Source organism: Botryllus schlosseri, chromosome 13 (assembly GCF_051294905.1).
Source record: "Botryllus schlosseri isolate E-star chromosome 13, Bs_hap1, whole genome shotgun sequence".
NCBI lineage: Eukaryota > Metazoa > Chordata > Ascidiacea > Stolidobranchia > Styelidae > Botryllus > Botryllus schlosseri.
The window spans coordinates 6546923-6573430 of record NC_137248.1 but is presented as its reverse complement, the minus strand read 5'-3'; the positions used below and the strand labels follow the sequence as shown (position 1 = coordinate 6573430).

The window sequence follows — 26508 nt, the reverse complement described above, 5'->3', positions numbered from 1 at the left end:
AAGAGGTTTGGTTAAGGTAAAATCAGAGAACAGAAATCTACAGTTTTCTTCATCATCATCATCATTGGTTTATTAGCAATTTTATCAGTTCAATACACCACAAAAATGCGATACAATGAAAAGACAGGAAGATGTCGAAGCGACAAGGATTAGTCTATGGAATCTGACACCCACCTTGGCCTAGGCCAGTGGTTCTCAACCTTTTTCGCCTCGCGGACCGGTAAAATTTCAAAAAATGTCTGGCGGACCGGTGAACTGTCAAAATTGAAATGAAGCCAAAATGTAACCGTTTTTGGCAATTATATGATGCTAGAGAGTGACATTTGGAGGGTTTTGATCGTATTTAATGATATTCATGACGGCATCCATGTGATTTTATGGTAGTGAGTTTGCCAAGTCGAGGTAAAATTTCCTTGTCCAGATAAATGTGCTACCGCTGCAAGTCGTTTACAGTCTTTCGCGCCAAAGGTCGTGGGTTTAAACGGCCACGCCAACTCAATACCGACCGACAATATCAAAAGAAGAACCGTATCGGAGTCGAACCAAGCACCTTGTCGTGCTCCCTTGCTCATTGCCCACTGCCACCAGACGCAGGCTACTCCGACAACTGCGAATACAGTGCGTGCCGCAAGAAAGCACATTACAGCAGCTATACCAGCCATCCGCAAATCCGGGCCGAAAAAGCACTTCGTCAGCCCACCCCAAAAAACGTTGATAGGCCCCCCACAGGTTGATAAGCCAAACTTTCGGGGGCTTCGCACCAAGACCCTACACTTGGGTGGATGTTTTCACCTGTACTTGTGATCCCATCCATTCTACTCACCGTAAGCAGGGAGTTTACGTACCTTACCGCGACAATGGCGACAATTTTCGATCATTCACGACTGAAGCGCTTTTCTCGCGGTCGAATTTTAGGCCCAAATTTCGGAGTCCCATATGTTAACCTAAACTTCATTATGTGTGGAAACGTCGTGGTGCGGCAATGGCTGACGCCAACATGCCTATAAATCATGCGTATTTCTCGGAGAAATAAGGGCACCTAATAAGGCATTTAGGGACACTAAATCGTGCAAAGCCCGAAAAGAAATTGAAAAATGTTAGAAAATGTTTCAAGTAAAACGCTTTGATTTATATTCATTTACGAAATAATTTTGGGCCCTTTTCAAGCTCGGCGCCTCTCCGATTGGGCGGTTTGGGGTGCCCCAGTTACGGTCCTGCACAAAATAAATGAATCGAAAGCTAATGATCAAACTGCGCTGCTCAGCGATGAGTGAGCTCGTATCTGTTCTGTATTTGTCGCTCGCATGTCGTCAAATGAAACGTCTTGTACTTTAAGTCAAATCGAACATGTTTCTAGCCCTAACGTTACCTCACGAGGTTTTGAATCAGTTTGAAATTAGATGTTTTATTTATTTTATTAAAGGACAAGCCTTCAACATGGCCTCTTGAAATTAAAGTATAAAATTGTAATATTCCTCGCGGACCGGCAGGAATGTCATCGCGGACCGGCACCGGTCCGCGGACCGGCGGTTGAGAACCACTGGCCTAGGCGATGTAAAGAGGAGGCATGCACACTGAATGAAAGTAAAGAAGATAGTATAGAAGAAGAATGCGACAAGAAATAGGGCGGCATGTCATGGGAAGCGAGATCGATAGGTCAGTCGTGGTCCGGTAATCTTGAGGATGGACTGTATTCTTTTTTGTTAGTTCACTACTAGACTACGCCAACGTATTCCGTAAGCTTTTATCACTTCGTTTGCGGTCAATTTATTTATGAGAGAGTGCAATGGAGGTTCGGTGAAACGCACGATCATTGAATGATTGGTCGCTCTCACGAGTTCCACCAGCGTTTCGCGCACAATCCGAACATATGCAAGATGAAGTGATTATTATCGACACCGATTACTTGATGACTTGAAATTGACTCGTGAATTTTGCTCCGAGTCACGAGTCAGTCCACATTTCTGATACGCCGAGTCAAGTCAAGTCAAGTCATTTTAGCAAAGTGACTCGAGTCAAGTCAAGTCATATGAAAAAGGTGACTCGAGTCTGGCTCGAGTCAAGTCATGACTTGAGCCATCCCAACACTGCCCTAAACTACATTCTACAATAGTCAAAATACAAATTGCAAAAGTAAATAGTTTATCGAAAATACTGTTCGCAGGTAAAAATGGAAGTATAGTCTGAAAACATAATCACTTCAGCTGGTACTGCAAGCAGACAAAATCTACTTGAGTACCGCGAAAACGTAGTAGTATCGACCTATATATTATTTTTAAAAAACGTCCGAGACGTAATAGAGCAAAAATAACGCCGCCGGCAAAATTGGGTAAAATTTGACCCGAACCCTGGCGCAAAAATCGTGTTGACTAGTGATAACAGTGTCTTGTGAGATTCGGCAAAATCTCGTAGGCCTACAGTATGTGAAAACATATAAATCCAAATTCCTGACCATTGAGATGTAGTTGTAAAATAATAGTGCTTGAAAATGAGGATAAATCATACCAATGTACCGATAAACTCGATCGGAATGAATCTATCGAGTTCCACTCTGAAATTTGTCTTCGAAAAAAAACTTGCTATAGTCCAGTTCAGATCGGATCGCATTAATCTCGAGGGTGATGATAAAAGTGAACTCTTTATAAATGATAATAATAATCATTGATGAGCATCATTCAGATCACATAGCGATTCAGACTAGATTTTGCATAATGTTGCTATGCTATACAGTTGGATTGAATATATCGACTCTATTTCAGATTTTGTTTCATATAATTTCAGATAGTTGTAACCAGAAGTGTTTTTCATTAACAAACCAGGAAAAAAAACGGTATGGACTTGGACACAGAGGTGGTCAGTACCGAAGTACTTCGACTTTATCGAAGTATTCAAGTAGTTTTCCTCTACTTCTGGTATACTTACTCAAGTAAATCTGATTTTCGCTACTTCTACTTTTACTTTGTAATATTTTGTGATCTACTTACTTACTTTCCGCTATTTTCAGTTTGTCAAGTAGAAGTAGTTTAGTCCTCCAATCAGGAAGATAGCCTGAGGAATTTCTGGGCAGTTTTCACGGAGTGTAAACATATAATTTTCATACAAGTAGAGTAAAGTCCAGAATTTTTGTCGCGCTTTGCGCTCAGTGGATGCGGAGTAACCAGTATGATTTCACGAAAGTATCGGTGAATGTAATTTAGGTATGGCCGGTTGGCGTGGTTCCGTTCACACGACATTGTCTACTTCATGTTTATCATGTCGAATCCATGGCTTGTCCTAATCTGGAAAAGTGGACTCCAACTTTTTCTTTAATTTTAGAGCTGCTTTAGCATATATCACCTTTGAAACTTTCTGGACTAAAGACATGGAATACATGGTCCGCTTTTAGGAGTAGTATTTATATTTCGCTTTCAATTCCCGGTATCATATACTTTAAGTTCTAATTAATATCAGTTCTTTTGTCTGGACAACATACACGTTGAAGAATAAAAGCAAGTGCCTTTAATTACCGGAAATAAAGCTACACAATATGGCATTTTCACGATCCACTATATTTTTATTAACGTTTACTAATCGCGCAAAGTGTTTACACCGTATCCTATACAACTTCTCCGTATTGCTCTTTGACTGAGTTATGGGCCTTATAATATGGGGAGTGCGCCATACCATAATGTTTTCTAAAAGGCGCTGTTCGAGTAAACAGAGGATTAGTATCGCATTTCCATATCAATACTATCATTTTCATCCCATGATGCGGACGAATGCTTATGCTTTCGAAAATTGGATACCTCCTGGTCAATGTTCCCTCTAAGCTGCGCACCTGCGCATATGCGCAGTGTTGAGACGGTCCCTGCGCACAGAAAATCTACGTTGCGCACGAAAATTCCGAAGTGATGACCTTTTTTTAGTCGTTACGCACTGTTGACCAAGGGTCTGCGCAGTGAGTTGGTGAGTGTACGCAAGCTCGTAAAAAATTAGAGGGAACATTGCTCCTGGTATGCATCAATATGAATCAAGCTCGGCACCTTTCATATGGCTCAATTTGCACGTTTTGACAATCCATGCGAACTAACTATGATCGTTTTCACAGCTACTTACGTACTTGAGTGAGTAGATTTTGTCAATTCATTCAATTCTACTTCTACTTCAAGTAGTTTTAGGTTGCCTATGGAAATTAAAAGTACTTCTACTCGTACTTGAGTAGATTTCTTGACTGCTTTGACCACCTCTGTGGACACCTCATGCGGAAATACTGCATGACACGACTCTAAAGTTGTTCGTGCGCTCAAGGGTCCAAACAAAACATAAGTCGTCTCTTATCTCTACCATTAGGGAGTAGACAATATCATTAGCATGGAGCGTGAAATTGCTCTATTAAACGAGCCTTCGATGTGAGAGATAGCGGACGCTGAGATTATCTCTATATCCACTCTCTGTCGACTCTCTCATGATTGTAAAATCATTACTTCTTAGTCTTTATTTTCTAATATAATAATATATATATATATCTCCCTCACTCTGTGTGTTTGTTATATTAGGCCACCCTTCCTATATTTGCAAGTCCAATTTGTTTTTGTTTACTCCAGTAATATTATTAGTGATATTTTTATCAAATCAATACGGCCCACACGATTGCGATATAATGAAAAGATAGGAGGAATCAATCAATCAATCAGATTTATTAATATTTTCATCGTTTCAAAACATCACATGACTGCGATACAATGAAAAGATAGGAATAAGGTGTCGAAACAACTTGGAGTAGCCATTATAAGATCAGACACCCACCTTAGCCTAGGCGAAGTAAATAAGAGGCATGCACACTGAATGAAAAGTAATGCAGAGAATAAAAGACGTAAGCGACAAAATGAGGTGGCATGTGGCGGAGGGCGAGGTCGATGTTAGGTCGTGGTCTGGTAATCCTGAAGACTGGTTAGTATTGATTTAGAAGAAATTGCTTGTATTTCGACTTGAATGCGGACATGCTCGACGACTGTCGGATAGCCGGCGAGATGCTGTTCCACAGTTGGGGTCCGGCATACTTGATAGAGCAATGCGTTTTCTTGTATTCAGTCCTGATCATATGGTAGTACTGTTCTTCGTTGACGCGCGTGTGCTGTACTTGTGCGACTTGGAGTAGTCTTTTAATCAGACACCCACCTTGGCCTAGATCATGTAAATAAGAGGCATGCTCAGTTGCACACTGGATAAAAGAAAGGACAACATAAAGGTAAGCGACAAAAATGAATGCTGCATGTGTCGATATAGGTCGATATGTTAGATCAGGTCAAATTGCGGTCCGGTAATCTTGAGGCAGACTAGTGTAGGACTGTGTTTATATACCTCAGTGGTAGGACTGTATCTCAGCTCAGCTGGGAATTTTCAACAACTATTCAATACGGGTTGCTCGACAAGATTCTTGGTATTCGGACGGATTGTGCCTCAGATTCTCTGGCTGTCGGACGGATTCGGATTCTCAAGAACCAAGATCCGCTCATTACGGATGACTAAGATTATGCGTATCAGAGGCGTGACTAGTCACGCACGAGTAGGCGCACGCACAGAGCGTGTCCAAAATATCATGCAACGGCAACGCTGTTTGCGCAACTGTGTTTTGCGAGCAACGTAGATAGAAAACCGTCTGGAATTTCGATTGTGTGGGCTGCGGAGGACTGTTGAGATATGGTAGAAGCTGTGCCAGAATACATTAGCTTTCCTAAAGAGGAGGAGAAGACGCTCGAGTTCTGGAATAAGCATGACACGTTCCGGAATTCGCTGAAGCAATCTAAAGGAAAACCGCGGTACGCTATATTTTCGCTGTGTGATACATTATATTATCGAACTTAATTTAAGTGTCTGTACTTAATAAGTGGTTAGGTCCTCCATTTTAATCCCGCATCTCTTTTACGAGGGAATACCTGAATAATATTTGTTAGTGACCGCAATATTGTGGTGTTTTAAATTATTGAAAACAGTAATAAAACTAAGGAATGAATGAATTACTGAATCAACGGGGCTGAATGCAGCTCATTCATATCCATTGTCTCCACATTTCATCATTTTAAATATTTCTTTAATCTTCACCATTAAAGAAGATATCGTCGCTGTGGATTCGAAGTATATAGCTGGGTAACCCTAAAAGGAGGGAACGCGGAAACTGCGGAAAACGCGGAACTCGCGGAAATGGCCCCTAAAACGCGGAAACTGCGGAAAAAGCGGGAAACCTCGATTCCTAAAGCGCTGAAAACAGAGGAAAACGCGGAACGCGGAACAGTCGGTCATTGACCTCTATAGAGCACAAAGTAGGCACTAAAACGAGGAAACAGCGGAAACGGCGGAACGCGGGACAGTCGGTCATCGACATTAGTAGATCTCATTGAAGGAACTCTAAAGTCTAAAACGAGGAAACTGCGGGACACCAATTTAAGAGTGAGGCGATTTAGGCCTCATAAATAGCAGAGAACTGTCGTAATAGTTAAAAATTGAAATTAATAGGTATCTGAGAGTCAGACAGTCGTTCACTAACAATTATACACCTGGCCTCGCGGACAATACCTTGAAAACGCGGGAGCTGCGGGACACCCTAATTTTCGAGTATAAGGCAGATTTAACCTCACAAACGACCGCAAACCGTCGTGATAGTTATAAATCGAACTTATGAAGTATCTGAGGGTTAAGCCTTCGGCCACTGACCCTGAAAGACGCTGAACATAGCCTGGCGGAATATAAGAAAACGCGGAAACTGCGAACACCTAAATTTTCGAATACAACGCAGATTTAACCTCACCACACCATCGGCCGCGAACTGTCGTGATAGTTAAAAATCGAACTAATGAAGTATCTGAGGGTTACACATTTCGGTCACTAACGATTATACACGCGCAGCGTGGCCTCGTGGCAAACATCTAGAAACCGCGGGACACAAATGTTCGAGTATAAGGCAAATGATGCCTCAAATGGCAGAGGGCTGTCGTATAAAGTTAAAAATTGAACTTATCAAGTATCTGCGGGTCAAACATTCGTTCGCTAACGATTATACAATACACGCCCAGCATATGGCCTCGTGGCAAATATCTAGAAACCGCGGGACACCCTAAATATCGAGTTTAAGACAAGTTTGACCTCACAATAAGGGCCGAGAACTGTCGTAATAGGTGAAAATTGAAAATATACGAGGTATCTGATGGTTAAACATTGGGTCACTTAGCCATGTAAGCGCTGAACATGACCTGGTGGGAAGTATATAGAAAGCGCGGAAACTGCGGAGCACCCTAAATTTCGAGTATAAGACGAATCTGGCGTCACAAATGGCCGAGAGCTGTCGGAAAATAGTTAAAAATTGAGCTTATTGAGTTATCTGATGGTTAAACTTCGGGAAATTAGCCTTGTAAACGCTGAACATGGCGTGGTGGAAAATATCTAGAAACTGCGGAACACCCTAAATTTCGAGTATAAGGTGAATTAGGCCCCATAAACACCAGAGGACTGTCGTACAAAAGTTAAAAACTGAACGTATGAAGTATCTGATGATCAAACATTCGGTCACTGATCAGTATTATACATTCACGAACAATCTGCCCTCGTGGAAAATATGATCTAGTAAACGTGGAAACTGCGGGGACTCAAATTTTACCGAATACATATATAATAACACCCACGGAAGTATTGTAATCGGAAGAAAACATGAACAAGTTGTTATTATCGAGCATCAATTCTCGATGATCGGGAGTCGAATATACGAGCAATATGAATTTCTATATTTGTGGTTGCCCTTTTCATTTCATAGTGCTGGATCTAGACATAGGCTACGTCCGTTTTTTTTCTCGCTCAGTGTTAAACTGTTCTGAGCGTGGGTGAATGCATGCATGTCTTTTTTATTACATGACCTTCAATTGTGTTTTGCGTTTATGATACTACCGGTTTATGATTTCGTTACTTTAATAATTCGTTTCACCTCTTTGCGCATTAATATTTTTCGCCATTTTACCAGTCTTAGATACATCTAATTTAAGCGTTTAATAGGAATAGCATGGACGGAGTTGCATTTAAAACCAACACGTTTAAAACAAGGCCTTTGGTTGAAACATGTATTTTATTGTTTTTTTTTAAGCCATGACGTCGCGAATATTCAATTGTGATGTCATAGTGGATTCACATTGGTAATTGAAAATATAGATTTAATATAGCTCCTTTGACGAAATATATGTACACTATTGCTGTTGAACCGACTTTTCTGAGGGGTCCAACCGTTCCATATCGATATACGTCGGCTATTTCTGGTGGTTATTATCCGTAAGCTCGTACAACATGCTTTCTGGAAAGTATTTACACAATTATGGCATAATTTTGCAACTTGAAAAACACAAATATTTTTAAAGACTTTTGTTTAAAACACTGTTGCAAACATGTATTAAACGAAGTGTTTTATAACACCATTTATTTTAAATGCATCCCTAGTTGGAGAAGAGTTGCTGCCGAAGGGGTTGGTTGGTTCGTTGGCTGGCTTCAGGGCTTGGCTGGCTTGTTGGTGGGAGTTGGCAGTTCATTCCTCGACAGAACGACGTTCTGGAGTGCCGAGACGTCGAGAGTTCATCTAGGCTCCAACTCCCTTAATAGGTCGCTGCTGTGAAGGAAGAATAGCATAACACTAATACATTACACCGAGCCAGTTGGGGAAGCGAGTGGCGCAGTTATCGCTGATTTCTGGTTGGCTCACTGGCGTAGCCAGAGAGGGGCGATCGCTCTCCCTCTAAATTTCTGGAAAGTTTTCCTAAAATCAATAAATATATCAGTATTTGGGGGCAGATGAATACAAGCTGAAAAATATGTCCGCGCTTCGCGCGATTTAGTGTCCAACATATACGTCTTGATTTTCTTATCGGTATCCTGAAAAAAAATCCTTCGCAAATACCCATAATTGAATTTAGCTGCATTTACATGAGAATACAACAGTACCAGTATGGATACACGCGTCTATAATCGTTAGTGACCGAAATGTGTAATCCTCAGATACTTCATAAGTTCGATTTTTAACTATCACGACAGTTCGCGGCCGATGGTGTGGTGAGGTTAAATCTGCGTTGTATTCGAAAATTTAGGTGTTCGCAGTTTCCGCGTTTTCTTATATTCCGCCAGGCTATGTTCAGCGTCTTTCAGGGTCAGTGGCCGAAGGCTTAACCCTCAGATACTTCATAAGTTCGATTTACAACTATCACGACGGTTTGCGGTCGTTTGTGAGGTTAAATCTGCCTTATACTCGAAAATTAGGGTGTCCCGCAGCTCCCGCGTTTTCAAGGTATGTTCCACGAGGCCAGGTGTATAATTGTTAGTGAACGACTGTCTGACTCTCAGATACCTATTAATTTCAATTTTCAACTATTACGACAGTTCTCTGCTATTTATGAGGCCTAAATCGCCTCACTCTAAGATTGATGTCCCGCAGGTTCCTCGCTTTAGACTTTAGAGTTCCTTCAATGAGATCTACAAATGTCGATGACCAACTGTCCCGCGTTCCGCCGTTTCCGCTGTTTCCTCGTTTTAGTGCCTACTTTGTGCTCTATAGAGGTCAATGACCGACTGTTCCGCGTTCCGCGTTTTCCTCTGTTTTAAGCGCTTTAGGAATCGAGGTTTCCCGCTTTTCCCGCAGTTTCCGCGTTTTAGGGGCCATTTCCGCGAGTTCCGCGTTTTCCGCAGTTTCCGCGTTCCCTCCTTTTAGGGTTACCCTATATAGCTTGTGTCTATTTTGAACATTTTGAGAAAGTTAATTAAATTTATGTAAAGTTTTCATTTTCTTTCAGCCATATCTCGGCCATGGTTAACTTGAAACAACGTGGCAAACATAAACATGTCCAAGAAAAGATATGGCCCAAAAAATACAAAAACTTTGATTTTGTATTAATTCGAAAAATCTCAAAATCTGGAAATAAAATACACATGCCAAGCTACTTTGGTTCCCCCGTGACGAATGTGCCATAAAATGACTGACTTTGGAACTACCCTTTGTGTGCAGATACGCATTCTATGATGGGCCGCCATTCGCAACCGGATTGCCTCACTATGGCCATATCCTCGCTGGAACTATTAAAGATATTGTGACGAGATTTGCTCATCAAAGTGGATTTCATGTTGAGCGACGGTTTGGATGGGATTGTCACGGTCTTCCAGTTGTGAGTACAATCGCCTACTCTCTTGAATGCAAAATGCTGGACAGATCCGTACCATGATATTTCAAAGTTAATCACATCATAATTATAAAAATTTCCACCGAGTGGTCAGGCCCGCCGAATACTACATTTATCCATATCAGGCTTGTGGTGGAATGGAGAGGTTTCCCACCCTTGTTTAAAAGTGTAATATTAATAATTTATTGTTATTGTTCAATACTCATAGGTCATAGGTTCTGCAAATTTTACTTAACACCATGTACACCTTTTTGATCAAGGATTTGTAGTTAAGGGTGTCTTTGCTTAAAACTGTCTCTATGTCTTATTGGGTCGAGTCTACTTTCTTATCCACAAAGATATCAACATCGCGAATCAGGGTTCCCCATGACACATGTCAAAAGTTATTGCATTAACAATCGGTTTACGATTATGGATTAGGTTGAGGTGTCATAAGATTAGGAATTAGGGTTAGGGGTATAAGGATTGAGTTAAATGGGGGTTTAGGATTAGGGTAGGCCCTTTAGGGTTGGGTAAAATTGGGGGTTAGCGGTTACGGGTTAGTTAGGCTTGTTGGCCTGTCCAATGTCACTGATTTATTGTGATTTGAAAAGCATAATGCCGGCGCCATGATAGGTACATTTTAATAATTTGGCCGAGATTTGGCTCCCGACTGCACCCATTTCGAGGAGGCATTCTCTGTTGACTTGTGTCTGATATTTGAATAGGTGATTGACGGCGCTAAACTTGAATATTTCTTTGAAGACTACATTCACTGCAGTGTAATCTATTAACTCAAAGACATTTTGAGGGTCCCTTATAAAGAATTTACAACACAATAGCAAGAATATAAACATAGATTCAAATTGAAGCCAATATGGCAAAGTGTGATATGTCGGCTATATGAGAAGTATGATATTTGAGGAAACAATATTGTATAACGCTTTGAGTCTGTGTACTGTTGTCAAACAGGACAAACTGTTGTTTTGATTGATCAAATCAAGTCACACGGCATGGCTTGAATTGGATAATGACCCACTAACCCAGGTTGTCCAATTACTAATATCCAGCCGCTCTTATATAGGCCCATTCATTAGTTTAGATTTTTTTCTTGATGGTTATATTTTGCATCACAAAGCAGTGTGTTACCTATACCTATGCCTCATATTCCATGAAAATCATGGCTTATCATTCTATGACTAGTGATGTTTGAACAATCAAGTACTGTGGCTCCGGTTGACACAAAGATTGCCATAATCTATCCCTGGTACCACGGTTGTAACCAAGTCACAAGGTTCCTAGTCACAGGTCAATCTCACTTTTATAATTTTGACCCGAGTCAAGTCGAGTCATTTTCAATTACCACAGAGTCAAGTCCAAGTCATAGCGTTTTGACTCAAGTCTGAGTCCAAGTCATTGTGTTCAAGGTTCAGTTTTAAGTTCAATCCGGTTCAACCGACTTATTTCAACTCTGCCCAAGTGATATAATTACTCGCATTCATAATATTGTAATTTTCCTCAGTCCTAACAGACTCTATTTTCCAAGTAGCAGGACTAATAGACGAAGTACCAATAATGTGGTAACTTTACAACTTGAAATATCTGTCATGGCCGACCCAGTCTCGAGTCATATGACTAGGTTTGAGTCATGCACGACGAGTGCAAGTCGAGTCAATACAAAAATTGACTCGAGTCGAGTCATTTTACGTGTTTGAAAAAATGACTCGAGTGGAGTCACCGAAAAATCGTGACTTGAGTCGAGTCATGACTCGAGTCATTGCAACCCTGCCTGGTGCCACTCATTGTGTTGTACTGTTCTGCAAATTTTCACCCTTTTTCCTTATCTGTTAACAAAACGCTGACGATTGTGACTAATGAATGCTTCAATGCTACCTATGTTTTCGTGCAGGAGTATGAAATCGATAAAACGCTCGGTATCAAGGGACCTGAAGACGTCGCCAAGATGGGCATCGCGGCTTACAACAAAGAGTGTCGCTCTATTGTGATGCGTTACTCCGGAGAGTGGGAGGTAAGAGAGTTATCTTTCGAGCCGGTGTTGTTCTAATAATGCCCGAATAAAATCTCAGAGAATCGTGAACCGTCTTGGACGCTGGATTGATTTCAAAAACGACTACAAGACCCTCTATCCTTGGTTTATGGAGAGCGTTTGGTGGGTGTTTAAGCAACTCTACGACAAAGGCTTTGTGTATAAGGGATTCAAGGTGATGCCGTACTCCACAGGGTGTCACACTCCCCTTTCAAACTTCGAAGCTGGCCAGGTGCGGTATAAAAGCTGAAATAGACTCTATGGTCAATGCAATCAGGTTTTTAATTTATTATGCTGTAGAACTACAAAGATGTGAACGATCCCGCCGTTATCGTGAGTTTTCCCTTGGACGAAGACCCGTCTGTGAAAGTGGTAGCGTGGACCACGACGCCATGGACACTACCCAGCAATTTGGCGTTGTGCGTGCACCCTACTATGATCTATGTGAAAGTAAGACACTAGTGACTATAGTCATGTAGCGCTGATTTACAAATTCATAATTCAGGTTCAAGATATAAAATCAGGTGAAAAGTACATATTGATGGAAGCGAGGCTCGCGTCGCTGTACAAATCAGAAAAGGAATACGAAATACTCGATAAGTTTGCGGGGAAGACGCTTTTCGGAAAAGGGTACAAACCACTGTTTCCGTACTTTAGCCACGTTAGTATTTGTGGGTGTAAGGTCTGCTCGAATCGGCTAATGTAGTTTTCGGTTCAGATGAAAGGCACGGGGGCTTTCAGAGTCTTGTGCGATACGTACGTCACAGACGATAGCGGTACTGGAGTTGTGCACCAAGCGCCCTATTTTGGAGCGGTAAGGCTGTCGTTATGAGTGCTCAATTCAAACGTATGCTTCAGAGTCAACAGTTATCTTGCAGGGCTAATTGCCAGGCCATATTCGTAGAAATATATACACCCACGGACACGACAGTCAGGGTGGTTGAAATTTCGGATTATGTCCATATCCTGTTGATGAATTTTTATTCCTTGTCATGCAACATTGAATCAGTGCTGATGCCAATGCCGTATCCTGAAATACTTTGTTGTTCTAGGACCTTGAGTCTAGGTATTGATTTTTTCATCGCAGGACGATTACCGCGTGTGCACCACGAATGGAGTGGTTGAGAAAGACGGCGAGCCAATATGTCCCGTCGACGCAAGCGGAAGATTCACCAAGGAGGTTACCGACTTCGAAGGACAGTACGTCAAGGTGAGTGGAAGTGTTCATTAGGGTCGGGGAATTATCGAAACTCGATACAACCATATTCAATAGGCCAGCGAACCCTAGTGTGGAGAGCATTGCGTTTGTTGGTAAGTATTCAGGGTAAAGAAAATGGTAATCTTAAATGAGAAACAGCATTTTTAGTGAGCTAGAATTCATACAAGACGATAATATATTGGGTTGTGTCTGGCAGAGGTTGTCAGTAACAACATACTTTTGTGGAGTATTTGAGTAGGTTTTCCCTTATTTGCGTTCCTTGCTCGAGTGTTTTTGATCTTGATTCTACTTCTATTTGTACTTGAGTAGAGATTTATGACATTCTTTCTACTTGAGTGTAAACAATGTCTACTTTGACCACCTTTATCTTCTGCACGAACATTTAATATCAACAGGACGCCGATAAAAACATTTGCAAGATGCTGAAGGAAATGAAACGTCTCGTGCATCAAGGCACGACGAAGCATAATTATCCGTTTTGCTGGCGGTCCGACACCCCGTTGCTGTACAAAGCCGTGCCGAGCTGGTTTATCAGAGTGGAACAGATGACGGAGCAGCTTTTGAAAAATAACGACGAAACTTATTGGTAGGGTACCGGTGTTTCGTACTGTACAGAGAATGTTCTAACGGGAAGAATAAATCAGGGTACCGGATTTTGTGAAAGAAAAACGTTTCGCGAACTGGTTGGAGGGCGCCCACGATTGGGCCGTGTCCAGGAACAGGTATTGGGGCACGCCGATTCCGCTGTGGACAAGCGACGATATGGAAGAGGTCGTGTGCATCGGTTCTATGGCAGAGCTCGAGACTCTGTCGGGAGTGAAGATAACAGATCTACACAGAGAGAAGTAAGTCGTTATAACTTTGCACGTTTGCGGCTACTGTATTTGAGATCGTGTTTTTTTCAGCGTCGATCAGATCACTATTCCATCGCGTATGGGAAAGGGAGTCTTGCGGCGCGTCGACACGGTTTTCGATTGTTGGTTTGAAAGCGGGTCGATGCCTTACGCTCAGATGCATTATCCGTTTGAGGTAGAGTAGGGTGTTGTTGCTTTTTCCGTCCAAGTGTTTTTATTGCAGTAGTCCTAAAAATCTGCGGAATTCAGTCAGCTTGAACTATGTTCAAAACACTGATTGTTGGGCTAATCTCTGACATCTGTTTATTTTTATGGTTGTTGCTGTCATAATAAGACTTGCATGGGTTCAATATCAATACAATGTTCATTTGGTGCAGGAGAAGCACCGGTCAATCTAGTAATGTATACACCGTTAAGGCTGTTCAAATGAAACTGTCTTTCCAAGTAAATATATGAATGAACTGACAAGCAGGTAAAATAGAGGAAATATGTTTCTCAAGTGTTGGTCAATAATAACTGAAAGTGTCTCTCGTTGTAAATGTAGATTTTACGCAAAACCGAGCAGTGTGTACGTGCCTTGATTTTTAAAACTTTGTAATTTTAAGAATAAAAAAGAATTCGAAGACAGCTTTCCGGCGCATTTTATCGCGGAAGGTATCGACCAAACCAGAGGTTGGTTCTACACTCTGCTGGTGCTGTCGTCTGCGTTGTTCGGAAAACCGCCTTTCAAAAATCTGATTGTGAACGGATTGGTGCTAGCCGAGTGAGTTTTACCGCTAATATCAGTTGATAGTATCTTAGCATACCATCGTCAAGTTTCTCTAGTGAACGAGCTTTCTGCTATTGTGGTTATACATTGTTGACTCACCAATGATTTTAAAATCCGGTGTCTATTAGATATTTGTTAATATAGTTTAATGCCAGACTGTTCTATATGTTCATTTCCTAATAATCACTGTCATTTGCCTTCGATCCAAGATGCAATACTGGCGAACTTTCATATGTACACCTGCTTCAAATTTTCGGTGTTTTATATGTGCTGTGCTGGTGTCCACTTGGTATTAACCGAGTCACATACTTACTCCCACTGTGTTTTAGGGACGGGCAGAAAATGAGCAAAAGAAAAAAGAACTATCCCGATCCCATAAAAGTGGTGGACTCGTATGGCGCCGATGCGCTACGTCTTTATCTGATCAATTCACCAGTTGTGAGGGCGGAGAATTTGCGATTTAAGGTACTGGTACGGCATGAGTATTGCAGGATTTAACCGTTCTGACGAGAGCTTGTGTATATTTTCAGGAAGCCGGCGTGAGGGACATATTGAAGGATGTCTTTCTTCCATGGTACAACGCGTACCGCTTCCTGATACAAAACATATTAAGGTATGATATTGTGAGATGTTTCCTAGAACACGTTGATGGAAACTCGTGTATTTCAAACTTAGCTTTGGATATGGCAGTTGCAGTAACCTAAAAATTTACACTGCCTTTACATTTGTGACCGTGTCTGCTTCATAACTCTCCTAAATTGAATGGAAAGTAACAACTAGGCTATGCTTACAGTTTTTGTTGATTTTCAATTTCTGGACCATGGCTTTATCGTGCCACTTCGTAACCATTACGAGGCTCGATCACTACTTGATGGAAAATTTATTCCACGTTGATTTGAGTACATGAATTGCTGAACTCTGCCCGAGACGTTGCAAATTTTCAATGCTTACGACAAGATAAAAGTTAATATTTTGACTTTACTCATTCATTGTGCGTGTGGTGATTAGCGGTTGGCACCTTCGGAAATGAAACCGTCGCACCTTTCCAGGTTTGAGAAAGACGAAGGGTTGCAATTCGTGTACGACCAAGAGAAGCTCGCTAACTCTACAAACATCATGGACAGATGGATCATATCATGCATCCAGTCCCTGGTGGCTTTCGTCAAAAAAGAAATGGACGGTTGGTGTCGTTTTATATGTAGAGATGATAGCATTTTACTATGTTTGAGAGTAGTCCAAAATGATAACTACTTGAACAAGTATTGCAACTAGGTAAAACCTACTCAAGTATCTACTTGGGAAGAGTAGAAGTCCTGCGTTACTGACCATATCTGCATATTAATAAAATAAGAATTCTTTGTGTTTTTGTATATAGTTTGGCTAATTCTGACACTCTTGTATGAGTTGTATCGTAGTATGGAAAATCGCGTATTTCTATGACTCTTACAGCGTATCGACTGTACACGGTGGTGCCGAGATTGGTTAGATTCGTGGATTTGCTGACGAATTGGTACGTGCGGTCCAATCGTCGTCGTATCAAGGTACACGGTCTTGTATTTGGGTTTTGTTTTCCAGTTTAAAGACTCCCGTTTCTTTTAGGGGGAAAGCGGAGTCGAAGACTGCGACATGGCTCTGCAGACTTTGTGCAGCGTGTTAATGACGCTCGTTCAGCTTATGGTGGGTCACCGTCGCTTTTAGCCGCGAGTTCACTAGAACTGGAACTGATTTTTTATATTTCAGAGTCCGTTCACTCCGTTTTTGACGGAACTCATTTATCAAAACCTGAGAAAGCTGATTCCGGGCGAGAGCGAGAAGGAAGACGCTAGCGTTCATTATTTGATGTTGCCTGAAGTCAGGTGTGGGTTTGGGGTTTTTGTTTGCTTTGCCAACCAACCTTGATGCTGCAATATAAGTGGATAGAGGTCCGTGAGCTTGGAAATACGTTGGTTCATCTGGAAGGTGGTCTGGACCTTGTTTCGGTCGATATTTCCTATAAATTTGTCAGTCACCAGAGTGGGATTGAACACAACAAAGATCCCAGTATCAATTGTAATGATTCAAATCGAGTAATAAGACTCCATGTTCTCAAGTTCACACCGAGAGTCGTTTTATCAACGAATCAAAATTCACAATATTGTCGCAGGGAAAATCTGGTCAATGTGCCAATCGAGAGGGCCGTCGGCCGCATGCAATCAGTTATTGAGCTCGGACGGGTCATCAGAGACCGGAAGACTTTGCCTAATAAGGTATGTATTTGCTCGCGATGCATTCGTTGATTAGCCTATATCAGGTGTTATTATATCTGCATACACATCTGTTTGAACCGCCAAGTATTAGCGTTTGAGTTTTTGATAACTTTTTGAGCAGATAGCGATTGTGACGTCGATAAGTGATGATTAGAGGTGTTCAGCTTTCCTGCAGTAGTAGTAGTAGTGACGCTTTAAATTCAATTTCAATTTCGAGTAGGAATAGCAATTTCAATGACGTGTCAGAACTACTCCAAGTAGAAGTGTGAAATGAATATCTGAAAACTAACGAGTCGGTACTTTCAAAAAGTAGCGTTGGTCGATGGCTCACATACTTTTAGCAGATGATCGGAGGTGACCGCATCCGAAATTGCGGGGGTGCATCTTCATGACGCAAAATGACCAATGACATAACAGACGGGCGCAATTTTCGTACATATTCAATTATCGTGGTACAGATGCTCTCTCGCTCAGTTGTCATTTCTTCAATAAAAGTGACACAGACATATCCAAAACTACGTTCTAAACCCAAACAAAATGTAAAAATGTAAAAAGTAGGTAGTTTTGCTGAAAAAATTGTTGAGTAGAAATGTAAGTACCGTAATCTAAAACATAGCCGCTTGAGTAAGTTGCACAAGCAGGCATACCTTCTTGGGCGTTTTGGAAAAATAGTACTTTGTCATTTCAAATGACAAATCGGCACGTCAATGTACACTATTCTCTACAGTACCCGCTTCAAGAGGTGGTGATCATCCACAAAAGCCCAGAATACCTGGACGACGTGGACAGTCTGCGCAAATATGTCGTAGAGGAGTTGAACGTCAGAAAAATCACTCTTTCATCGGACAAGGACAAATACGGAATCACGCTGAAGGCGCAGCCCGACCATTTGATTTTGGGCAAAAGACTGAAAGGCGAGTTTGTGTCTTTGTTTTCGTATGGTTGAATGGCGCTGACCTATTTTGTTCTGATTTTTTAGGAGCTTTCAAAGAAGTGTCTGCAGCAATTCAACGGCTTTCACCGGAAGAGGTGGAAAAGTTCATGGAGACTGGCTCCATAGAGGTATCCTACATTTAATCTTTTTTGAAAAATAGGTATTAGGTTGCGAATAATTGAGGATGGGCATCAGGCATATGCTATTACTGGCCCATAAGACACGCTTTTTCACATAAACATTTTTTTCTATCAAATATACCTGGGGGAACTGTAAATATCATTTCTGCTTATTGTTGAATTATGCTCTCTGAGTATTGGCGTATTGACGTGTGTCAGGCTGGTCTCATGAATCCAATTACGTATGATTTTGGTATTTCCCATCTTGAATGCCATAAATTTCGGTACCATCATTCAATCCACAAAGATATATCGCAAATGCCGTATGTTGATAAGCGGTGTCGTTACGCTTGTTCATAATTCAGGTGTGCGGTCACAAACTCGTGCAAGGAGACCTGAGGCTAATTTATCAATTCGAAACCAGACCAGGCGTCGAGGCCAAGTAAGTCTCCCCTGTCCATTCCATTCTATAATCGTAGCAGAACTTGAAAATTTGTGCCAGGTACGAGGCTCATTCGGACAACGATGTCATGGTCCTGCTTGATGTCACGCCCGACCAGAGTCTACTCGATGAAGGCGTGGCGAGGGAAATAGTAAATCGCATACAGAAGTTGAGGAAAAAGGTATGGGAGGTTATGTTCTTATCGAGTGTGGATGAGAGCAGCGGTTCTGAAACTTAGAACTGGTGAAATTTCGAATCAAATTTTACTGACCTCTGCGCTGTTAAAGATCAAAATCACGACGAATGTATGGGACTCAATAGCTAATATTATACACTTCAAAATAATCACAAATTTGCTGCCTTTATGATATTGCACATTTCGTGTGTGGTTCTATTCAAATTTCTGCTAGGTGGTGCACTTTGGTTTGGTTTCCTTTGAAAGAGCTGCGACTTTGCCTCTATTAAACTGCATATGTCTCCTTTGAAACATTCAAGCACAACGTTCACATCATTTTGACATGCACAAAGTTCAAAATAGAAGCAGATGCAGAAAAACAACATTCTAAATCAATTCAAAATGTGAGGTTTCCCTTTCCTAATTTTATTGGACAACCATCCGACTTCTTGCATTTTGCAATTGAGATGTAAAATTGTGAAATATATTTGGCGGAATGATAGAAAAGTTGACCGGACCGGCAGCTGAGAACCACTGGAATAGAGCAGTCTATTAGCTGTGCTATGACGTAATATGGCCGCAGCCACTCGCTGGCCCGAATCCATTCCGATATTCCAATTTGATATTTATGTTGCTTATTTCAGGCAAAATTGGTACCTACCGACGACGTGACCGTGTATTATGATACTTCGACGTCACCGAGCCTTACCAAGGTCGCGGCATCGCATTCTGATTTCATACGGACGTTGATACGTTCGCCGTTTGTTCCGTATCCGGTTTCGCCTTTTGCCGATGTCATCATTGAAGAATCGTCAAAGGTAGAATGCCAGCATGTTAAACCGGTATCAAACAGAAAATATATTGTGTCTGATTGCGGTAAGAAACTCCACTATTGACTAGTGCATTTAATTATTGCATGTCAGAATCACCCGTGTACGTTAGGGCTCTTCAAAAATGACTTTTTTTCTCAAATCGTGTTGGCTACTTGATAAAATTGTTAGGTTACCTAATTTAAGCCTACACACGAAATTTGGTTCAATTCCAACCACTGGAAGCGGAGTTATTGCCGTTGAAAAATTGGGATTTGAATAAAATAGTATTTACGGTGAGCAGAACTATAATAAATAAACAAAGAATCGGTCACCGTAAATACTATTTTATTAAAATCCAAATTTTTCGACGCCAATAACTCCGCTTCCAGTGGTTGGAATTGAACCAAATTTGGTGAGCATCGTTTCTATAGACAGCCTAACGCTTTCTTGGGGTGAACTGAAAATTTTCAAATTTTTATTAATTATTTTTATATAATAAATAGAAACTTTCTCCTGTAGCAAAGCGGTTACTGGTTGGAATTGAACCAAATTTTGTGTGTAGGCTTAAATTAGGTAACCTAACAATTTTATCAAGTAGCCAGTACGATTTGAGAAAAAAAGTCATTTTTGAAGAGCCCTAGTGTACGTGGGGTTTTCATTAACGTAATATATTTTTCCATTAACTGTGGCAAAATGGAACACTATAATATATTGTGTCCTCAGTTTTGACACCTGAGACGCGTCTCTTCTAGAAAATGGTTGGCATTGATTTATCGAATTGCCATCCTGACATAATCCACGTGTAGTTGGCAATTTGAAGTACTGTCAGGTCAGTTACTATGACACAGTCGCATATCCAGGGGTTAGGGTGTTGGAAATACTCCTTTTCAAAATCCTAAAGTTTAGGTCAAATATTTGCTGCTGTTAATTGAGAAATGAATAGGCCTATAGCAAGTTTTTTTTATAATAGAGAAAATATGGTACCTTCTAGCAGGGTTGTAATGACTCGACTCATGACTCGACTCGAATCTGACTCGAGTCACGTTTTTCAGATGACTCGACTTGACTCGAGTCATTTTCTCAAATTACGGAAATGACTCGAGTCAATTTGTGTATTGACTCGACTTGGACCCGAGTCATTGCGCATGACTCGAACCAAGTCATATGACTCGAGACTCAGACGACCAAGACCGACGTTTCATTGTAATTCAAGGAATAGTAAAGTAATCACACTATTGGGATTTCTTCTATTGGTACTGGTACTTGAAAATGCGCCCAGAAACTGCTAAAAATGACGAAAATTAGCATAATATAAATGCGAACCATTCGATATCACCAAACAGAGTTACAAAAAGTGGATTTAACAAGCCTTTAACTGGAAACTGGGCAGTCAAAACAATGACTTTGACTCGACTCGAGTCATAATACCATGACTCGGACTCGACCCTCTGCTCGGGGACTTGGACTCGGACTTGACTCGAGTCAAAACTATAAAACTGAGATTGACTTGTGACTCGGAGCATTGTGACTTGGTTGCAACCCTGCCTTCTAGTTATGTAGGGCCTCAAAACAATGCGCCATCAAGATGTTGAAATTCTTCATAAAATTTTTCCAGTTGTTACGAAATGATCAATAACACCACTTGAAAATGGAAATTGACTCGGGCCTTCTACCTGTTAAGAGTGAGAAAAAGAGTATTACGAATATGAGGCCTTCCATCTCACCCAATAGTTTCGAAAAAAGTGAATTGAACCTACCATTAACTCTATTATGAGCTCTCTCTCAACACAATGACTCGGGCTCGACCCTTTGCTCCCTGACTTGCGCTCGGACTTGACTCGGTGGCGAATCGAGAATGACTCGACTTGTCTCGAGTCAAAACTATAAACGTAAAATGAACTTGTGACTCGGAACCGTGTGACTTGGTTGCATCCCTGGCCATGACCGTTGCTGACTTGAAGCACGCCACTGGATTTGTTAGACGTGAGAATTTGTGTTTCCCTTTTCTATCCGTGACTATATTGAAGCGGGTACAGTGGTATAAAAAAACGCACAATCATTTTCAGATGAAACAAGATACAGTCGGGTTGACACTGACGAGAGGACACGCAGACTGCAACGACGCCAAGGAAGGCGCGCCGTTCTGTAGATACTCGAACGTCGAGATTGTAATGAATGGGAATCCCTCCTGTAAGCCGGATTTTTTTTTTTCAAGAAATAACGCCGAGTTTGAATTGATCCCCATTTTCAGGCAATCTCACTGTCCTGCTGGAGAATCCTCGCAACTGCCCGGTGGTGGTGAGCCAACGACAGTTTTGCACCATTTTGTCGAGGGCCTTTTTCGATGGATGCTCGATGACTGTGGTAAACGACATGTTTGGTAGGTGTTCTAGTTCAGAGGTACTCGCATGCGTAGGTGGTCAACGTACTCAACGTCGCTACTCAATTATCTCCATCGATTTCTATATAGTGATTTGCAAGACACTGCTTGAACCATTATTCAATAGCAATAGTACGATTTGTTGATGTCAGACTGCAGCAAATTCTGATCGATTGTGACAACAGCTTGGTTTCTTCATTTCAGTCGACTTTAACACGGTTAAAGTCGGTCATGTGGTGGCGGAAGTGACTAAAAAGCGAAACATGTCGAGTGCTGAAGGTTGGCCAAACGTCTATTTTTTGATATGTTCGGCGTTGACAATTTGCGTTCGTCAGGGATATTCTCGGACACGTCTCGGGCGTTTGCGAGTCTGAATTTTATCGACGACGTGGAAAGTTCGGACGGCCCGGTATCGCCGTTTGTGAATGTTGTCTTGGCGGAAAAGTCCGGGTCAGGTACGATTGTTAGGAGGTTGATTTGAAAAGTACCAAGATTTGCAACGTTGAAGCAAGACTGTGTAAACCTGCACTAGTAAACCATCATATTCTGCGTTCCTGGTTATAATCCATCATAATTTAGGTGTCTCCTACGATTCGATATTTATCGCGGCATATGTTAGAGTTAGAGCGAAGAAGAGAATTAGGTTTGTTTTTTTCAGCTAACAAATATTGCAATATGGTAAGCTCTCATACGCGACCCTGATGCTCAATTGGCGACTCATTTCAACCCTATCTTTCATGATTGATACGTTTCATGGTACTTAGTCACTTGACACATCTACATAATAAGTATGCGATATATGTACTAGGCAGTTGCTATTGTTAAAATCTTTAGGAAATACATCATAATATTCACAAAGTTACACGTGCACCGGGCTTGTTTCAGTTGACTCGATGGTATCACTCAGACTGAATCCTTTCTTGCTAAATCAACAGGTTGCGACCAGGAGTGGTCAAAGTAGTCAAGAAAGCTACTCAAGTAGAAGTAGCGACGAAAAAATCTACTCAAGTACAAGTAGAAGTACTTCTTCCGTAAGCAACCTAAAACTACTTGAAATAGAAGTATAATTGACTGACTTTAAAAGTACTCAAGTAAGTAAGGAGTTGTGAAAACGATCCTAATTTGTTCACATGGATTGTGTAAAGGTGCAAATTGAGCGATGTGATAGGTGACGAGCTTGATTCACATTGATGCATACCAGCACGTATCCAATTTTCGATAGCATAAGCATTCGTCCACATCATGGGATGAAAATGATAGGATTGATATGGAAATGCGATACTTATCCTGTTTTCTCGAACAACACGTTTTAGAAAATAGCATGGTATGGCGCCATCCCCCATATCATAAGGTCCGTAGTTTAGTCGAAGAGCAATACGGAGAACTTGTATGGGATACGGTGTAAACTTTGCGCGTGATTATTAAACGTTGATAAAAAATATGGTGGACCGTAAAAATGCCATATTGAGTAGCTTTATTTCCGGAAATTAAAGGCATTACTACACTTGCTTTTATACTTCAACATGTATGTTATCCATACAAAACAACTGATATTAATTATAACTCAAAGTATATGATACTGGGAATTGAAAATGAAACATAAATACTAGTTCTAAAAGTGGAACACGTTTTTCATGTCCAGAAAGTTTTAAGGTGGTATGCTGAAACAGCTCTAAAACTAACAAAAAATGTCAGAGTCCACTTTTCCAGGTTAGGAAGCGCCATGGACATGCTAGATTACGACATGACAAGTAAATGCTAGATTGCGAAACATCAGTTTCAAACGTTATGATGAGCCATATATGCTGCGATGAATTATTTCATGTGGGCGAAGGGCGACAATGTGGTGTGAACTCAGGGATATCTAGATATCTAGTTCTAGATATCCCTGTGTGAACGGAATCACGCCAACCCGCCACCCAAATTATATTCATCGATACTTTCGTGAAATCATACTGGTAACGTCGTATCCACTGCGCGCGAAGCGTGACGAAAATTCTGGTCTTCACTCAACTTTTATGGAAATTAAATGTTGGTACTCCGTGAAAACGGCCCTGAAATTCCTCAGGCTATCTTCCTGATTGGAAGATTGAACTACTTCTACTGGACAAACTGAAAATAGCGAAAAGTAAGTAAGTAGATCACAAAATATTATGAAGTAGAAGTAGCAAAATCAGATCTACTTGAGTAAGTACCAGAAGTAGGGGAAAACTACTTGGGTACTTCGAAAAAGTAGAAGTACTTCGTTACTGACCACCTCTGGTTGCGACACACCCTAGCTAGGAATTAAACATTCAGACTTTGGTTGGTCTGCTGGGTCTACTTAACACTGCATTGCGCCAAACTCAGCTGTATAGAGCATTTAATCTCTAATCAGTTTGAGCTCAGTCTTCTGGATCGCCACTTGCGTTCACAAATCTCTAGCATTGTGAAACTGCCATTTGAAATTGATAACAGGCTCGCCCAAGATCGGCACCGTATTATTGGAGAACCCGCCGATGTGCAACAGGCTGGACTTGTGCAGGCTGGAAAAGGAATGTTCCAAGCTATTCCAGACCGGCAAGGCGGTGGAATTATTCACCGACAAAAGTTGTTCCGTTGGTGAGTATCCTTGGTATGGTATGCGGTGCGTGTTAATTTCTGTGAATGTTGATTCATTTGGTTTGTATCCAGCACTCTCCGACGTGACCAGTCTCAACAGGAAAACTGTATTTGCGAAGTTGAAGAAGTGATCCGCTTTTGTATGCTGCAGGAATCCAAAAATGTGTAATACATCACAGATATTTAATGAATCAGGGGCTGCCACTTTCACATACTTTAATTCGCTGTTTGCAATATTGCGGTCTAATCGATTGGTAGTTGGTATATTGGGTTTGAGTATTAGTTATGTTCATCGCACTATCTCATCCATGACGTCATATGTGTTTCTATGAATTGAACTAAGTGCGATAGGCTTTCATAGTGTTCCAATCCTAATATTAAATGGTTTGATAGCTGTTTTGTTTTGTTGGCCGGATTGTGTAGAGTGTAAACTCGTTAACGATATTGCTGTAGTGTCGGTTGGAATTGTGAATTGTTGTCGTCACGTTGTCTGGAGTGATGATATAAGTTTATACAAAAAATTATGAGACTAGAGACTTCTACTATCATATTAAGTGACTGACTGACTCTGAAACTATCTGAATTTGTTCTATTACATGTGGAATACAGTATGTGTGGGCACTGGCCATGATTGGAGAAAGATTCTAGTATGCATGCAATGTCACAACCCCGGTTTCAGGTGTACAGTGGGTAATGCGCTGCTCAAGACTTATCAGTGTAGGGCACAGAGCCGTTACTGGTTCAATAAGTATCGTGTGCATGAAACTAGCGTCGATTCATCCTGGGTATTTGTGTGCACAAATAGCCTACTTGCGATAGTTCTGATATAGGGATATGGTTTGCGCATCGTTTCGGAATTCCGCAGTTATCCACTGTGTACTGACATAAATATTGAGAGGTGGTCAGGTCAGGAACGTAGTAGCGTATTTCTAGTACTCAATTGGCTTGCGACGAACTTTTGAAGCAACAGGGTCAGGGTTTGGATTCAGTGGGCGAGACTTTCACTGATAGTTGAAAAGCGAGATGGGTCATCTTTCTCGAACACAGTTTTTGCCTTCACATTGTCGGGTGGTTGACTAAAAAAAAGGTCAATTTTCGGTCAGCTCCCGAAATAGCTGCCGGAGCGTCACTTCGGTGCTGTTTTACGGCATCTCAGTCGAATTTTGCTATAGATTTGACCAAAATTCCTAAAAAAGAGGACAAAATCTCAAAAAGGAGGACATTTAGGCGTCCTCGGATGACATTTTTAAAAACCCGAAAAGGAGGACGTATGGTAACCCTAGGGAGCAACCATACGGTCACACTAGCGGCCAGCGGCATGACGCTAGATTCTGCCAAAAGTTGGTGGTCACCACGTTAATCCTTGGCTATTCACAATATTCTTGGTGATTCGCGACGTAAATCCTTGGCTACAACACTAGGGCTACCATTCGTCCTCATGTAGGATGATTTGTCCTCCTTTTTGAGGTTTATGGGAATGCCCTCCGAGAATGCCTAAATATCCTCCTTTTTGAGATTTTGTCACCTTCTTTTAGTAATTTTTGTTAAATGTAAGACAAATTCGACTGAGATACAGTAAATCAGCACTGAATATTAACGCTACGGCGGCTATTTCGGGAGCTGATACGGAAAGTTGAGCTTTTTTCTTCTTTTTTTTAGTCAACCACAGAAAAACTGTATTTTGGGCACTGAGCGAGGAAGTTGACCCCTTTTTCAGTCAACCGATCATAAAGTGGGAAATATTTACCATTTT

At 41.3% G+C, this 26508-nt stretch overlaps 1 protein-coding gene across 1 annotated transcript; it reads left to right on the top strand.

The window, feature by feature from the left end:
* Positions 1 to 5576: 5576 nt before the first annotated feature.
* On the top strand, positions 5577 to 25395 carry LOC145453737 (isoleucine--tRNA ligase, cytoplasmic-like). The gene is made up of 30 exons (XM_080331718.1): positions 5577 to 5798; positions 10007 to 10163; positions 12067 to 12186; positions 12245 to 12436; positions 12505 to 12654; positions 12710 to 12865; positions 12923 to 13018; positions 13292 to 13414; positions 13819 to 14009; positions 14068 to 14268; positions 14329 to 14452; positions 14883 to 15040; positions 15376 to 15511; positions 15577 to 15659; positions 16096 to 16226; positions 16496 to 16587; positions 16646 to 16723; positions 16787 to 16902; positions 17190 to 17292; positions 18020 to 18206; positions 18272 to 18354; positions 18711 to 18787; positions 18848 to 18968; positions 19607 to 19780; positions 21841 to 21964; positions 22026 to 22154; positions 22359 to 22433; positions 22490 to 22609; positions 24612 to 24755; positions 24828 to 25395. The coding sequence occupies exons 1-30, from the start codon at positions 5680 to 5682 to the stop codon at positions 24884 to 24886; spliced, it is 3819 nt and encodes a 1272-aa protein (XP_080187844.1). The 5' UTR covers positions 5577 to 5679; the 3' UTR covers positions 24887 to 25395.
* The last annotated feature ends 1113 nt before the right edge of the window (positions 25396 to 26508 follow it).

Excerpts from the sequence above, each read along its gene's own strand:
- LOC145453737 (XM_080331718.1), top strand. The coding sequence starts at position 5,680 with ATGGTAGAAGCTGTGCCAGAATACATTAGCTTTCCTAAAGAGGAGGAG. Across the intron at positions 10,164-12,066 it reads ATTGTCACGGTCTTCCAGTT|GAGTATGAAATCGATAAAAC; the intron begins GTGAGTACAATC and ends GTTTTCGTGCAG. Across the intron at positions 18,355-18,710 it reads TGGAGACTGGCTCCATAGAG|GTGTGCGGTCACAAACTCGT; the intron begins GTATCCTACATT and ends TTCATAATTCAG.